The sequence below is a fragment of the Columba livia genome, chromosome 10 (genome assembly GCF_036013475.1).
Source record: "Columba livia isolate bColLiv1 breed racing homer chromosome 10, bColLiv1.pat.W.v2, whole genome shotgun sequence".
Lineage (NCBI taxonomy): Eukaryota > Metazoa > Chordata > Aves > Columbiformes > Columbidae > Columba > Columba livia.
Window position 1 is genome coordinate 1219900 of NC_088611.1, and position 17905 is coordinate 1237804.

At 45.6% G+C, this 17905-nt stretch overlaps 1 protein-coding gene across 2 annotated transcripts in view; it reads left to right on the forward strand.

Annotated features, from left to right (window-relative positions):
- SYN2 (synapsin II) overlaps positions 1-17905 on the forward strand; it is a 185017-nt gene that overhangs the window by 138576 nt on the left and 28536 nt on the right. For both annotated transcript variants that reach the window (XM_065074449.1, XM_065074448.1), the window contains exons 7-9: positions 82-224; positions 4088-4162; positions 10861-10963. In XM_065074449.1, the coding sequence (XP_064930521.1) occupies positions 82-224; positions 4088-4162; positions 10861-10963 (321 nt within the window). The remainder of the gene's footprint in view (positions 1-81; positions 225-4087; positions 4163-10860; positions 10964-17905) is intronic.

The window sequence follows — 17905 nt, forward strand, 5'->3', positions numbered from 1 at the left end:
TGCAAGTGACTTCTCCATTTTGTTCCTAATTGCTCTTTTTTCTCTTGTGTCCGCTGTTCACTGGTGCTATGGTGACTCCAGATCAAGGTAGACAACCACTACGATTTTCAGGACATAGCCAGCGTGGTCGCGCTCACTCAGACCTATGCCACCACCGAGCCCTTCATAGACTCCAAATACGACATCAGGATCCAAAAGATAGGCAGTAACTACAAAGCATACATGTGAGCTAAACTCCTAACTTCTTTCATCCTTTTGTTTCCAAATTGCTGCGTAGCGATCAGCCTAAGGCAGTGGGATGAGTCTCCGAGCTGCTGTGCTGACTCCAGCCTCCATTGCCAGGCTCTCCAAAGACGTGGTGTTTCAGTTTCACAGACAGCTAGATCAGCAAAACAGGTTATCATGTAGTGGTTGAGCTATGGTAACTGTGATTATGCATATTTTTACTCTGTTTCAATTATCCAGCAATGTAATCTGGCATACATTCAGTTCAGTCACATTTTTAAGACAAGTTAGATCATCTCATGTCTTTGTTCCCTCACACTCACAATTCTGAGGCAGGAAAATGCAACAAAACATTGACAAAAATACACATATGTATTTACATATGCATACCCACATAGACATGCAAAGATATTTCTCTAGGAACTCCTGTAACACTGGAGGGATCAGAGGTTCCTTGTATGTTGAGGCTCGTAAGGTACAGTCAGGTTCTTTATCAGTAAAAACAATTGAACTCCAAGCAAATGATAAATACTAAGAGAAGCAAAAGTTGGAGCCAGGTTAAAGAAAATGCATAAAATGTTTTATCACATTAAAGACAGGGTTAGCACTAAGTGACAAGTAATTCCGGAACAGTCAACAGGCTCTATGAGAAAGTAGAAACTTTTGCCCCTGTCAGGGGAAGAGGCAAAATACAGGTTGCTATTGGAAGGCCACACACTCTTGACTTCTCTCCTAAGGCGTTACTGTCACAACATCCAAACTGCATCAGTAACCGCTGGCCCCTCCTGACATATGATGTGAAGGGGTGTTTGAGAAAGAACGCCCAAGACTGGGCCTTTCAAGAGCAGCTCAGTAGTCCGTCTGCATCTCACTGGGCATCTGGGGGGCCTCAGGAAAGCACCACACAGAGCCGGGGGAAACGCCGTTCCCAGAGGTCGGATCCATCCAGTGGCGCAGACACTCGGGCCTCCTGCTGGACGTTTTGAGTTGTGTACGATGACCAAGGCAGAACACTCAGATAGCGCATGAGGACTGGGGGTTTCTGGAGTCCTGCGTTGGTGACTTTCCGTGTTGCTGGCGATGCAGGACACACACTCTTTAGCTCAAGCTCCCTACACAGAGTTAGGTGTGCTGGGTCTGCTCCACCTCTCCCTACAGGCAATAAGAATCATAAACAAATGCTTCTGAACAATACAGCTGTTAGCCCCTGGCTTCTCCAGGAAAGTCCATTCTGATTTTGCTTGTCTTACACTGGTGTTCCAGATGGGTGGCTTTTCCTGGCTTTGGACCCGTATCTGGAGACGTCCATCCTACTTTTCCTAACAGCACCATACTCCTACACCCCAAAGTCACCTCTGTCCTATCTGCCCAAACCATATCTTGGGCCAGTCCCACCGCTTTGCCTAACCAGCCCTTACCTGTCTTAGTCCTTACCCTGTAAGCCTGAGCTTTTTTTTTGCCCCAGGTTCTCCTTTGCCCCTTTTTTCCTACTGAGTGCCGTTCAACAGCCTTGTTCTCCCTCCACTTCCCATCCCCGTCTGCCAGACCTCGCCATCCCACTCCTTCAAGGCTGGGATGGCACCTGTCTCTCTTGTTGGTGCTTTGACAGGCAGATCTCTTGTGCTGTGCTCCCCATCCCTGCCCTCCTCTGCTGTTTATCATCAGTGGAGCTGGTTTGTCTCTGTCTCACAGCTCCCGGGGGCAGAGTCTTGGGACAAGTCCCAGGTCTCGGTGCTTGTGACACACGCCCGGTACCAGCAGATGCAATATTTGTGACTTGATGGTTCATCCCTGCAGCAGGAATTGCACCACTATGTCTCATAGGAGAGATCCCTTCCCCTTTTTTGTTGTGACTTAAACTTTAAATGCTGTTCAGTGTCTACAATAATTTGGGAAGAGTCAGCCACGGTAAATTTATCATTTTCAAATGTAAATGTTTCTTCTTCGCAGAAGAAGCAGTTGGCCTAAGGGACAGCAAAAATAAGTTAAAATGACAGCTTGTTCCTCCTGCCTTCTACTTATTTTTAAGTTTCTACTCAGAAACTATGGGTTCATCCAAATGCTAAAAGCCTCGCCATCGTTTTTTTCTCTAGATTCTTTCATACAGTTAAATCACACCAAAAAAGAAATACCAATGCATTGTTACAAAGCATCATGAAAAGGAGAAGATTTACCCAATGTCTGAAGAATTCTTCATATGCATACATATACATTATGTCAGTAGACTATTGTTTTACAGCTGGTTCTCATTTTGTTCTGAGGCACAGGAACAGAGCACTTAGAGAGCCACCACAAAAAATACCAGCTGAACATTTGTTTTTGTAGTTTAAAGAGAGTTATTAAGAGCTTCAGTTTTATAATTCTGTGGGAAATTGTGGTATAAGTGGATCCATGACTCACAAAACACTGGTGCTTATCATCTGTCAGTGGAGATTATAGCCAAAATGCACCATTGGATCCCGCTGAATACCACAGCTCCCCAAAACGCTTTGTGACACATACTTAACTGCGCTCGGTGCCGTTACAGAATCCATCTGACTTCAAGGAAATAGAGTTAAAAGGGTCACACACAATGAAGAAAAACAGAAATACAAAAACACTGCACTGAAATCTCCTCGCCAAAAGCAATACTGTGAATCCTAACTTCATGTACTTTGAGCAAAAGGTCGATAGAAGAAGAGCAGAGCACACCAACCAACAAAGGCAGTGCTGTAGAACCAAACCACTGCCGATGGAAGAACTGTAGGTAGACGTTTCTACCCGCCTTTCTGATGACAGGTTCCTGCCCAGACAATTTGGATTGTGTACTTGAAATGGTACTAAATAAAGCAGAAAGGTGTTGGAAGAGGGGAAGCTCAAGTTACTATGAGTACTTTATATTGATCACAATTCCTTTTCCTCCAATTTTAAAAGAGTTCTTTGCAAAGACCAAATCAAGTGAAAACATGTTAAGCCTAAGTGTAAAGCACTCAAAAGTGTTAGGAGTTGTTTTCTATATTATTCAGTACTTTGTAGAAGAGGAAGAAATAATGATGTGAAAGACCCTTAGCAGTTATCAGAACAGAAGCAAAGAGAAAAAACCATAGCTGCTGCCTAATACACTTGTAACACATTACAGATGTTCCTATAACTTTACTAACTGGAAACACTTGATAATTCGTAGCCCTAGCCTGTTCCCAGTACAGCATTTAGGTTTCGGAGAACAGTAATCTTCTCTGCCCTGGTAGCAGTCCTGAGGTCTGAGGAGGAAAAACATTTCTATATGTTTTTTCTTAGATATGAAATAAAAGCTGGTATGCTCAAGCCTTGACATTAACTGCTTACATTACATCAGTAAAGTAGCAAAGAGTGAAAACGGGAGGAGAACCCAAAGTCCAGCTCTAAACCAGATCTGAGAGCACTTCTGTGGTATTAAAAACAGAGATATCTTGATTTTCTAGTACTGGGTCCTAACTCTGCCGTGGTCCGGGTCTGGAACAATGCTGAAGCTTCGGTCTCTTGCTGTTTGCGGTAACAGTACGTTACCGGCCATTCAGTCCATTTATAACTGACAGCAACTTATTGCTAACACTTTCCCTTAATCATAGTAGTGCGGGGGTGTTTTGTTTTGTTTTTTAAGTGAATATATAGGAAACACAAAATTCACAGCATTGTCACGCTTCATAACCTGCCTACAGTGAAGTATTACAGACAACTGCAACGCCTGTTAGAATTCATCACGTTTTAGATATTGTGTTCTAAGCTGCCAGATGTTAAAAAAGTGTCAATACTGCTACAGTATTCATGTGAAATTCAGAGTAATTGAAGACCTAGTGAAAATATAAAACCCCTTGCTGTCTTTGTAATATTTTCCCCCTTTCAGGAGAACTTCCATATCCGGAAACTGGAAGACAAACACGGGCTCCGCAATGTTGGAACAAATTGCTATGTCAGATAAGTAAGTCGAGTCTCATGTAAAAGGTAATTTAAAAAATCAATGGAATTTTATTTTAAGTTAATTTTTTTAAATGACATTGTTGGTTGCATTTTGGAGGAAATTCATGTCTCCCGTCCGGTTTGGAAAAGAACCTTTGAATTAGGTGGAAGAACATGAGCCAAGGGTTTGAGTGTGACTTGTCTCAGAGTCAACTAACCAAACTAAGTCCCGGCCTTAGGTGCCCGCCTGCTCCCTTGGGTTCCTGCATTCCTACCTGCACCTAGAAAACAACTGCAATTCTGAACTTTGCCTACTTAAATCATATTTCTCCTTTCTACTTTCAATGCTGCTAAATTGCTCCTCCATCATTTCTGAGATCCGCACCGAACTGCTCTGCGAGGCTTCTCACCCAGCCGCTGGGATGTGCTGAAGCGCATTTCCCATCACCCCAGCTCTCTGCTTTGGCTTCCTCTGCTTTCCTTGGCTCTCCCATGCTGTGCTGGATATTCTTGCAGTGCAGTCAAGCCCGTTCTCCTTGCAGAACCGTTCTGGAGCTCAGGTTTTACTGACAGAACTCTGCTCCCAATACCCGCATTTGCTCCAGTTCCTCCACAACCTACAGATCCCTTTTCCCTGCGCAATAAATCTGGGAAGCTTTTGGAAGGCGATGAATTTTCTTTTGTTCAGTTTCTCCAAAGGTTGCTACCCGAGGAAGCTGAAAAAGCTCTGTACAAGAAAAGTATAATTGAAGAGGTGTTTTAAAGTTCAACAGTAGTCTTTTCCTGGTGTTTTGGTTGTTTGGTTTTGTCGTTTTGGGGTTGGGTTTTTTTTTGGCTTTGTTGTTTCATTGGGGTTTTCTTAAGTCTGGAACCTACAACCTATGAGCTGAGGGAGACTCAGGAGCTGAAGCTTTGCCTGCCCTGAGAAAGGTGAAAACAAGCAGGACAGGAATTGCGAGCCCCTGCTGTCCAAGCCCTGTCTAGACTGTGTCCTCGCTGCTCTCCCCGCTGCGGATGGGCTGGAGCCACATTGTTTTCTCTCCCTCTTCCCCCTCCCACCTTCTTTAGACAGTGAGGTTATTCCTTCACTGGAAGGAGAAAGAGGGAGCTCTAGTGTGTGTAATTACAGTGAAAACACAGGCACTGCAGTTTTGCCGTAAGGAAACCAAGCAATATCGAGTGTGGGTAATGAGTATGAAACGCAACCTCGTTGTAAACGCTCTCTGTGCTCTGCTTCTGCTTCCATGCCTGGATGTACGACAATTAGAGCATAATAGGTATTTTCCCATTAAAAACATGCTAGCCAGCACAAGTTCTTTTATGCTGACGAAGACAAAAGCATAGAAAAGGTGGATGTTTTCTCAAAACAGAAGGGGATATGTATCACATAGCCCGCTTTTTTTTTGGGTCCCCAGTCAAGCGCAGGGAGCGGGGCAAGGAGGAGAAGGGAAAATGGAAGTTTCCTGAAGAGCTGAAGCAGTTTAACGGCTTACCAAAAGCAATCGAGTCTGACGCACGTGCATTTCATTTATAATGCACCTCATGAATTAGGAAGAACTGTTTTGAAAGCGGTGCCTGAATTGACACTGTTGACTGAATACTAAACTTAGTCTCAGAGTTTAGGAAAGAAAGAGGAATGTAGTGCGGGAAGGGACAATGACCAGGCAGAGAACCAGCACATCTCTGTGCCACACGTTCTCAGTGACCAGGGTCGGGCCAGGAGGAGAGAGTGCTGTGCTCACTGCCCATCAGATCCCGAGGAACCAGAGCCCCGTGCTCACTGCCCATCAGATCCCGAGGAACCAGAGTGCTGTGCTCACTGCCCATCAGATCCCGAGGAACCAGAGCCCCGTGCTCACTGCCCATCAGATCCCGAGGAACCAGAGCCCCGTGCTCACTGCCCATCAGATCCCGAGGAACCAGAGCCCTGTGCTCACTGCCCATCAGATCCCGAGGAACCAGAGCCCCGTGCTCACTGCCCATCAGATCCCAAGGAACCAGAGCCCCGTGCTCACCGCCCATCAGATCCCGAGGAACCAGAGCCCCGTGCTCACTGCCCATCAGATCCCGAGGAACCAGAGCCCCGTGCTCACTGCCCATCAGATCCCGAGGAACCAGAGCCCAGTGCTCACTGCCCATCAGATCCCAAGGAACCAGAGCCCCGTGCTCACTGCCCATCAGATCCCGAGGAACCAGAGCCCTGTGCTCACTGCCCATCAGATCCCGAGGAACCAGAGCCCCGTGCTCACTGCCCATCAGATCCCAAGGAACCAGAGCCCCGTGCTCACTGCCCATCAGATCCCGAGGAACCAGAGCCCCGTGCTCACTGCCCATCAGATCCCGAGGAACCAGAGCCCCGTGCTCACTGCCCATCAGATCCCGAGGAACCAGAGCCCTGTGCTCACTGCCCATCAGATCCCAAGGAACCAGAGCCCTGTGCTCACTGCCCATCAGATCCCGAGGAACCAGAGCCCCGTGCTCACTGCCCATCAGATCCCAAGGAACCAGAGCCCTGTGCTCACTGCCCATCAGATCCCGAGGAACCAGAGCCCCGTGCTCACTGCCCATCAGATCCCGAGGAACCAGAGTGCTGTGCTCACTGCCCATCAGATCCCAAGGAACCAGAGTGCTGTGCTCACTGCCCATCAGATCCCGAGGAACCAGAGCCCTGTGCTCACTGCCCATCAGATCCCGAGGAACCAGAGTGCTGTGCTCACTGCCCATCAGATCCCAAGGAACCAGAGCCCCGTGCTCACTGCCCATCAGATCCCGAGGAACCAGAGCCCCGTGCTCACTGCCCATCAGATCCCGAGGAACCAGAGTGCTGTGCTCACTGCCCATCAGATCCCGAGGAACCAGAGTGCTGTGCTCACTGCCCATCAGATCCCGAGGAACCAGAGTGCTGTGCTCACTGCCCATCAGATCCCGAGGAACCAGAGCCCCGTGCTCACTGCCCATCAGATCCCGAGGAACCAGAGCCCCGTGCTCACTGCCCATCAGATCCCGAGGAACCAGAGCCCAGTGCTCACTGCCCATCAGATCCCAAGGAACCAGAGCCCTGTGCTCACTGCCCATCACATCCTGAGGAACGAGAGCCCTGTGCTCACTGCCCATCAGATCCCGAGGAACCAGAGCCCCGTGCTCACTGCCCATCAGATCCCAAGGAACCAGAGCCCCGTGCTCACTGCCCATCAGATCCCGAGGAACCAGAGTGTTGTGCTCACTGCCCAACAGATCCTGAGGAACCAGAGCCCCGTGCTCACTGCCCATCAGATCCCGAGGAACCAGAGTGCTGTGCTCACTGCCCATCAGATCCCGAGGAACCAGAGCCCCGTGCTCACTGCCCATCAGATCCCGAGGAACCAGAGCCCCGTGCTCACTGCCCATCAGATCCCGAGGAACCAGAGCCCCGTGCTCACTGCCCATCAGATCCCGAGGAACCAGAGCCCCGTGCTCACTGCCCATCAGATCCCGAGGAACCAGAGTGCTGTGCTCACTGCCCATCAGATCCCGAGGAACCAGAATGCTGTGCTCACTGCCCATCAGATCCCGAGGAACCAGAGCCCCGTGCTCACTGCCCATCAGATCCCGAGGAACCAGAGTGCTGTGCTCACTGCCCATCAGATCCCGAGGAACCAGAGCCCAGTGCTCACTGCCCATCAGATCCTGAGGAACCAGAGCCCCATGCTCACTGCCCATCAGATCCCGAGGAACCAGAGCCCCGTGCTCACTGCCCATCAGATCCCGAGGAACCATAGTGCTGTGATCACTGCCCATCAGATCCTGAGGAACCAGAGCCCCGTGCTCACTGCCCATCAGATCCTGAGGAACCAGAGCCCCGTGCTCACTGCCCATCAGATCCCGAGGAACCAGAGCCCCGTGCTCACTGCCCATCAGATCCCGAGGAACCAGAGCCCCGTGCTCACTGCCCATCAGATCCCGAGGAACCAGAGCCCCGTGCTCACTGCCCATCAGATCCCGAGGAACCAGAGTGCTGTGCTCACTGCCCATCAGATCCCGAGGAACCAGAATGCTGTGCTCACTGCCCATCAGATCCCGAGGAACCAGAGCCCCGTGCTCACTGCCCATCAGATCCCGAGGAACCAGAGCCCCGTGCTCACTGCCCATCAGATCCCGAGGAACCAGAGTGCTGTGCTCACTGCCCATCAGATCCCGAGGAACCAGAGCCCCGTGCTCACTGCCCATCAGATCCCGAGGAACCAGAGCCCAGTGCTCACTGCCCATCAGATCCTGAGGAACCAGAGCCCCATGCTCACTGCCCATCAGATCCCGAGGAACCAGAGCCCCGTGCTCACTGCCCATCAGATCCCGAGGAACCAGAGCCCAGTGCTCACTGCCCATCAGATCCTGAGGAACCAGAGCCCCGTGCTCACTGCCCATCAGATCCCGAGGAACCAGAGCCCCGTGCTCACTGCCCATCAGATCCCGAGGAACCAGAGCCCCGTGCTCACTGCCCATCAGATCCCGAGGAACCAGAGCCCCGTGCTCACTGCCCATCAGATCCCGAGGAACACGCTGGATTAGCGGTGGGCTCTGGTTCGGCTCTGGGAAGAGCAGCCCCGTGTGCTCCTGTCAAACCGTCTGGGCTTTAAAACACGGCAGGCGAGCCCGTCCAAGACCTCGCTTTCCAAATGTAACTGTATTTTTCCAGCTCTGGCGTGTTGGCAGAAGACAGACTATTAAAAATGCCTTCATACTTCTGAATGATGTTTCAGTATTTCAAAAAAAAAGGCTTTTATTTTTTGTCCTATAAAGTCCAGATATTTACCATTAAAGGCCAGTTTCGCTGTCCTCACAGCTTTCTAAGATACATGTCGGTATTTTACAGCAAAAAAACATTTATTTATAAGCAAGTGCATGCAAACAGTCCAGTCAGTCAGTGCACCTACAGATGTTGAAATGGTCAGACATCCAAAAGAACCTCTCATTTTGGACAAAAAACATGTTTATCACAGGAAAAAAATAGTATTTTCATTGCTAAATTGTTACCGTCAGGATCTTCTCAAACAGTTGTATCAATTTCTTTGTATTCTGCTTAAAAATCTTTTCCACTGGAACAGACTTGATAGAAGAAAATATAAAGAATGTGACCTAGTAAGTTTTCTTGGAAGGGATGCTGGTCCTGAAGATATTTATATACGGATAAGGCTCTCAGCCCAGTAATGAGTTTGCTTTGATCCTACAGTGAAGTCAAATGCTGTATTTATTACATCTTTGTTTTTTGCAATGGAAAATACAACGATGGGGCAAATCTATCAATGTGGCCCAAAGGCTGGAGCAGGAGAGGAAACAGCTCTCATTTATACTCATTTAGACTCAAATGCTAGCCAGTGAAAGATGAAAAAAAATATGATAAATGGCTGCTTTAAAACTGGGGTTTTTTGAGGAAAACATGTCCTCAAATGGTGCTGCTGCCACAGCTCCAACACGGAACCGCCTCGCTCTGCTAGTCAGTCCCACCTCGTGCCCACGTTAGTCACATATTGTCTCTGTCCATCAGATGGATGGGGCTCTTCACACAAGAAAAATAAATCGTATTTCTGCATGTAGAGTGGCAAGGTTGTCCATTCCTCAGCTCCTATTTCTTACCATGAGGTTAGAAATGACATGGAGGAGTTCTGATGTTCGATGCTGAATTCTTTACATTGCTATTGAATTTTGCTGTAGCTGTCTGTAACTCCACATGAAGACTATTATCTCTGCACGCTACGTAACTTGTACATAGTGTCACATATCTTTTTCTCTCGCATCAGCTCAAGGGTTGTTTTGATTTCTCTTTTGCTTTGTTAAGTGATGTACATATAAAGCTCCTATTGATACCTTAGAATACAGGTGGGTCCATCATTTAAGATGGGGACTTGCATTCTAGTTTTCCTGATGAAAGCATGAAACCCACCCGTCACTCGGAATAGGCACAATAGGCAAGAGGATTGTCACGCCTGGGGCTGTGCGCAGGGTTGAATGTCACTGGCACACAGGAGCCCTGTTCCCGGCTCTCTGAACCCCCTGGCACCAGCGGAGCCACAGAAACCGCTCAGAGCATCAGTCCCTGTCTGTGGAGCTGTCCTGTGAAGTGCAGCACCAGCTGGAAAGCTGAACAAGCTGCAACACAGGAGGTTCCACTGAAATTTGAGAAGAAACTTGTTGGGGGTGAGGGTGGCAGAGCCTGGCCCAGGCTGCCCAGGGAGGTTGTGGAGTCTCCTTCTGTGCAGACATTCCAACCCGCCTGGACACCTTCCTGTGTAACCTCATCTGGGTGTTCCTGCTCCATGGGGGGATTGCACTGGGTGAGCTTTACAGGGCCCTTCAACCCCTGACAGTCTGGGATGCTGTGTACAGCCCAATGGCGCTGGGGATGCAGGATGGGACACAGCAAAATGCTGCTTGTGTTCCAGCGCAGCTGATCCTTGGGTCACTCACAGCTTAGAGCAGACACATCTGGACCAGTGTAAACTGGGACAGGCTCCAGCATAGCTCTGGGTGAGGATACAGAGCCCTGGCTCTTCTGCATTCTGCTGGGGAAAGTAATCGGGCCATGATCTCTAAGCTACTAGTGGAAAATGTGAATTCATAGAACTGACAGTATGGTGAAAACTATGAACTTGGGGCAAACATTATAAAATACTTTATTAGCTTAAGCCTATAGAAAAACAAGAGCCTGTAAGATACTCACGGAAATAAATTATTTCTATGAAACAGGTACAAGCTTTGGGTTGACACCTGTTCGGAAATATTTGGTGGTTTGGACATCTGTGCTGTTAAAGCCGTGCATGGAAAGGACGGAAAAGATTATATTTTTGAGGTAAGCAATCCCGCTCCTTTCAATATATGCTTTTATATCTTACAAACACTCAAGGAAAGCACATTTGTGATAGGCACTGGTTTATTTGTTCCAGGCAAGACTGTGTATTTTTGAGCAACATTTACATCATCATACAAAGCCACACGTCGCAGTTAGTGGCAGCACTTGCTGGAAAGTGTAACCATATATATGGTAACGTCTTTTAGTGTTTGAGGAAATGTCCACAAACTACAAAACCAACCCAAAGGTGGACGGCACATTTTCCCAGCCTGTATGATTGCTTTCCTGAGCAGGCTTACCAGTTTTTCCTGGAACGTTTATAGATAGCGCTATCCCAAGGGAACCCCAACCAAATTATACCTTTACATGGAAAGGGACATTAAGAATGAAGGGAAAGCAACTACGTTTTTTCTAGCCTAAATGTTACCTTCAAGATCGGATTCTTCATGAATCACAAGTTTCTGCAGTAGATATTTTTGAGAAGTTTGTGTTTCTCATTTATCTTATTATGGATAAATATAACTTTACACGCTATTGGCACTTGCCTGTCACATAATTCAGGATTTCTTCAGCATCTCCCACGTTCTTCAGAATTTCCCCACTCAAAACGAGATTGATATTTGCTAAAGCAAAATAAAGAGTATTTTTCCGTATCCTGAGAGTGATCTGGAGATTATGGATTGACCCTTTCTAGTTATTTATATCCATTTATAACAGAAAAGCTATGTAGAAGTAAAAATCTTTGTTTTCTCACAGTGTTTAACAACTCTATGTATTTTCTTCTCTTCCGGTTTCACAAATGTATTTATTAATTATTGCAACTGCTAACAATCCCTAAATCAATAAATAGCATTTTAAAGGCCTGAGCAGCTTGCAACATTCAGCAAAACAAAGAGAATCAATCAGCACCTCCCGAGATGCTGAGGAAGATGTCAAGGAGTCCTGTTTGCCTCGGTCTGCCTGGCCAAATCAGAACTGCTTGTGTTTTATTGTAGCAAAAACTCACTGTAGCTGAAGATGTAGGATCCCGTTGTAACCCTGCTCGGTTGCTCATGGTGCAGTCCTGGGCGGCCCCACACGCTGTTTTACACGCCGTAGGAGCCTCTGCAGCTCCCAGAGCCCCCGTGTGCCTCAGAGGATGCGTCTCAGCTTTTCCATGCACACCCGCTTATCTGCAGTCATTACATTTGAGATAGTTCATGATGGCTTTAATCCAATAAATTCTGACCCCAAAATTTACACTATAAAATAAAGACATAGGATCTCAGTTATCTTACCTCATAAGATAATAGTTAAAAACGGAAAGATTGCATGCAGAAAGCTACAAAACTAGAGTAGGATGGCATTTGAGAAGTGTACTCTTGTAAGAACTAGAGGTTTCAGACATAAAGCAATGTTGTTTCTTACACACCATGGCTAAAGCTTGGCTGAGAAATGATTGGCAGCGGCCAACACTACTTAGTCCCACCTACCGACCTTTTGTATTCCCTGCTTGCTTTTCATCCTGCTGCTTCTGTACAAATATAGTTGGACCTTTTCTGGTTCCAACCCATCGCACTAAATACCCTTCGCTTTCATTCACTGAACTCGACTGTTTCCACGTTTCTGATTTTCGAGCTTCCACCGCTGTCAGGTACACAAGGGAATTCCGGCATCAGGCCTGGGAGGGCAGGAGAAGGGGGAGCGGCTTGTCAGAAATGAAACAGCCAGTGCAAATGACACCGTGGATCAACAGAGTGACCCCCGTCCTGCCTCTTTTTCCACGCCAGACACGGTCATACTTCTAATCCAACAGAATTCAAACAACTGCAGGATACATCATGCACTGGGTGTATAGAGCGTTGTAAGTAGAGCACATAATAGATGTTGCAATTAAGAGTGGAGAGAAGCATGATAATTCTTGCTGTTCTACAGAATCAGCTGAATTGTTTGCAAGATGGTAGCGCTCATCAGCAAGAGTATTCACAGGCCGTGCGGGACATTGAAATGTAGAAAAGTTTGCAAAGTTCACATCCAGCAGAACATCTGTAAAACTTATGATCATTTGCTACTAAAAATCCAGCTTACATCAACAGTTATTACACTATAATTTTAACAGTTACTTTGCGCTATAATTCTATGGTATAATGAAGACCAGAAGACTGTCCACACCAGTATGGGGAAAATGGTTGCCTTTTGTGTACTTTCAACATGGGAGCACAACCGTGTTATTAAAGCTCGCACGCACACGCTGCAGTGGAGGACTGAGCACTCTAGACAGACGTTGGCTGCCCAGGGATTGCTGTGCTAAGGCTGGGAGAGCAGCGTTTCACAGGAACCAGCTCAGTACACACAACAGGCTTGGGCAGAGGAGAGCGCTAGGACAAGGGCTCCGGGACATGCAGGACCCAGGACAATAGGTTTAAAATACCCACAGTGTTTAAGTGTTACGTGTAACAACTCGTCTGCTTACAGAAATCCATTCTAAACTAATGTTAGGAAGGATAACACATAAATAAGGTAATTAGTTAATTTCATACTGCCCTTTCCCTTTTTATCCTGTAGCAATGATTTTCTTATTTTACTGCTATAGCCATTCAACTGCTTTGTGATGGTCATTTTGTCACATTCTGCTTGCTTTTATTCCCCAAAGCCACAGAGCAACAAATTATACCAGTGGCTGATATTAGAGAATCAGTACAACACTGTGTCTTGTGAATCTAATGTTCTAACTGTAAAGTGATTCTTTATCTGTAAAGTGAATCTTTATCTGCAAAGTGATTCTTTATCTGTGGTCTAGTCCAGTACGCTTCCATTGCAGGTAAGGGTGCATTGGTTCTCAGTGTGAGACGCGGTCATCATACCCAGCTTCTTCTGGAAGGGTAAACACGTTTTTTTCTGGGTTAGTTTCTCTACTAGTTTTCCTTCTATATCTGTTTGATTAAAAGGATGAGATTTTTAAAAGTATTTTTTATTTTAAAGCTGCGTGGCCATTCGAGACCTGCGAAATGTGCTTGCTGTGTAAGTAGAGTAATGACCGGTCAGGAATAGTATGGAAGGTTTACAGATTTAAAATGAAAGAAAAAAGATGAAGGATATTTAGTAACACTAAAGTATAGTTCTAGACACTTCATTTCTGCGTGTGTAAACCTTGCTATGAAATAAATACACAAATGTTCATTACTGTTATCTTCCTTTGACCAATCAGGTCATAAAAACCCAAGAAATTGCAGTGTAAGTACAACTTCTCGCATTTTATAGCTTTGCTGCTGGATTGGAGTCCATTGCATAGATTTGGGTCGGTTCCCCGGGGCTGGTTTGTCCACCAGTATGTCCATAATTCAGTAGCCCCTCTAAGAGATTTCTAGCCATCTGAACAAGCCAAAGGCGATATTACTGTTATTTCCCAAACATTGTAAAAGGGACACATTTTTAGCGTAGCACTCATCTTTCCACACTGCTGCGAATCCTCCTCCCAGGGGAATTTCAAAGGCTGTCTGTCTGTGCCCCCTTGCAGTCGAGGGATACCTTATGCATCCCCAAGAAAACAATCCAGACCAATTTGTCTGAAGACAAGGACGAAATATCGGTCATAATCTCATCCAAACACAATACAACCTCTGTTTACTGCGAAGCTCTGGGCTCCCTACAGTTGTCTGATGTGGGGGCTGTAAGGGGTAACTTTGACTTTTAGAAGAACGTGGTTTTCTAAAAGAGAAAATTACCTGCTCTAGAAGATCCTTCCGGCTTTTCTTGTCTTTTACTTCTATTCTCCAAAGACCTATCTCCAAACTCCTAATAGGGAGCGATGAAGTAAATCAGGAGTCTCATAGCTAAAGGGAGGGGTTGTCAGGTTGACCAGGTGGAGGTCACTGTTGTGTGTAACAGTCCCAGCTCTTCACTTAGTGTCCATTCTTTTCACCTCCCTTGGAATCTTTGGCTGCCGAGCATCGTCACGCCAGAAACAAGAGTTTTATTAACACACCATTGTAACATACGACTTTTTGACTGCCTCACTGATTCTTGCTAATAAGACATCAAATTAAGGTCCGTTAAACTTTCACTTCTTAAATAGAAGGAGGACTTTTGATCTTTCCCTTTTAAAATCAGTATTTCTGTAATTTTAATACTAGAAGGAACAGATACTTGAGCACCGTTCGTGTTTCTGACTCCACTGAATAGTATCTTTTGTGATTCCTTCTTGGAAAACGAAACTTCTGGGAAGCTAAACAAAAGCTCCTATCATGGTGATGAATGCAGTAAAAGAGAACAAATGTAATGGAATCCTTTAAAGTGGCTGCTGCAGGTGTCTTATTTCTGCTTGCTTATTTTTACCCTAAGCTATACGAAAATCAGCTTCCAAGTGGTTTATAATGTAGAAAGATACAAACCATTTGGATTCCATCAAGAATATTTTCAGCCGCTGTAAGCCAATATAAGAAATTAAGAAATAGAATTTGATTCATTTTTTAAGTGTTGGTCCAAGAGATTCTGTCCCATCAAACCCTAGGAGATACACCTCCAACTGCAGCCTATCTATACGGTGTGGGATGCACTCTTCTGTCTTCATCATATACATTTCCAAAATTCAGCACCAACGTCTGGACAAAGACATACAAATATATGCTGTTAGAATTATTCGGTAATGTCCCTGGGCAGTGGTTTATCACAGGTCAGAGCCCCACTGAGCCTGGGGGCACCCAGGGAGGGCTGCCCAGGCCCTTCCTGAAAGGAAGACGGGAGGGAGCTTTGTTTCTTACCACGTTGGCCAATATCGTAGATACAAGTCTCCTATAATAAACGGATCTTTTAAAGTTCCCAATAAACATAATTTTATCTGTAAATCAGGTGATTTGGCATGGAAATATGTGCAGGAGTGGCAAATAATAATGGCCATGATTTTTTTACATACTAAGTGGCTTTCCTTCCATTAAAGAATATCCTGTGTTCGGCTTAGAAAGGGAACTAAATCCAGCTGGAATAGTTGGTCAAGTCAGAAGTCTCTCATAATTTATCATCTGGTACTATAAGTTTTGAACATTGAGGAGTCTAAAATGACTCTTTTGGTGGTGTAACTAAGACCGCATCTGTCTGGGAGGACTCGTATTTCCAAACCAAGGAGCGCTCCTACATGTCCTAGTAGAACTTAATAAAGCTTCATAAGAAATGGCTTAGAAGCTACAGTTCTAGAAAAAACAGCCTTTTTCCAAGTTTCTGATGCATTAGTGCTGAATTCATTAATATATTCCTTCGTATGTGGGCTTCGTGTGATAGAAAAAATCAGTTTATTCAATGAACTCTTCTGGGACTTTAATATTTTGGAATTAACAGATATAATCCACTGAAATTTTCCAGACACCATTCCAGAAATAATCATGTCAGCTGCTCTTCTAGACAGAGAAGTAAATGAAGTCTATCTACAGACATAGTTAATGAAAGGGGTGAATTTGTTTTGCTAGGACACTAGTTTTCATTTGAACAGAGCAGTAATTATTGACCCGCGTGAATAACATTAATATCTTGGTTTCCATCCTAATAATAATGATTCACGAATATTCTTTCACATTGTATTTATGTTTATTGTGTCTATCGTCAAAATACCTGTAACTTTTTTAATAGTATTTCTTGTATGTGACTGCCTTACTGTTTTCTTTTGTTCATAATGAACCATACTTTATTAATAGGGACAGAAATACAGGTAAAATTCATTGTGATGCTGACATAATTGTTATTTTATAGATTATACCAATCTCCTTCACGTATTTTCTTTGAAGTGCTGGAATTTTCCTCAGCTGTATTAACTGCATTTTTTATATAGCTTTACAATATTTTTTTTTAAATCTCCTACATTCGTGTGAGTTTGCAGCCTACAAATTCAGCTTCGTCCATCAGCTTTGATTGGACGTAGAAATCATTTGCTTGGTTTGTTCTCATTCCAGGTTAAAACAAGGCATGTAGGTTTGTAGGCACTGGATGGTTCACCTAGAGACGCCCGGTTCACAATCGCAGCTGTTGTTACTGTGCTGCAGTGTTGTCGTTCAGCGCTGCAGGATGGACCGTGCACATTTCCCACCCGTCACCGCCGCTTTTCTGCCGCCCCAGCCCAGCTCCTCAGGTGTGGTCACATTTCCAATTACAAATGCTTCCTGCGTCTGCTGTGGAGCCCTCAGGGAAAGCCCCACCATTGCTTCATGGCCAGTCACTCCCTGGCTTCTCAGAAATCACATCAGCTCTTCTTACACCCCGCTCAGTCCTAAATGACCTCTGCAAACGTTGTGTTTGCTTAATGTCAATTACCTTCCCCATACTTAGAACTCTTAAATTAAAATCTTCATCAGCCTCTGCCTTTACAGTCAAAATTTTCACCACAATTGGAGACATCCGGGTCCCACAAAACCAACCCAGAAGAATAACACATTCATACCACAGCAACAACACCGTCCAGCTCCTCTTATTCACAGACCAAAGGAAATGGTTTTCTCAGTCCTCACACTCTCAAGCACAGACCTTGAAAATTACCCTGATTCACAATGAAATTAATTCCTCCTCTCTCTGCACTTACCAATTATCACATCCTCTCCTGTAATTCATACGTCTTTTCCCATCGTGGCAGTGGGTGGAGAACTGTATCTGGACAGTGGCAGCTGGGGGAGTTTCTCCTTCAAACATGATGATCCCTTTGCAATTACTGATTCCTCACCATGTGCTGCCTCCTTTATTAATCCCATCCCATTTCTTCCCGTATTCCTCAGAGTTCAGCAGCATTTCTCTTCTCTTTCTGGCCAGTCTCAGTCTTGCAGCCCAAATTTCAGATGTTTGATAACCCCCACTAGCAGCAGAGGGCACAGACTAATATTCACTAAAAGGTCGTATCACTACAAGGTCGGTGTTCTGGCTTATCACAGTACTGTGTTCACTGGAACATCCTGTTCCAGCTTCTCTTACTTCTACTCAGTCTCTTAT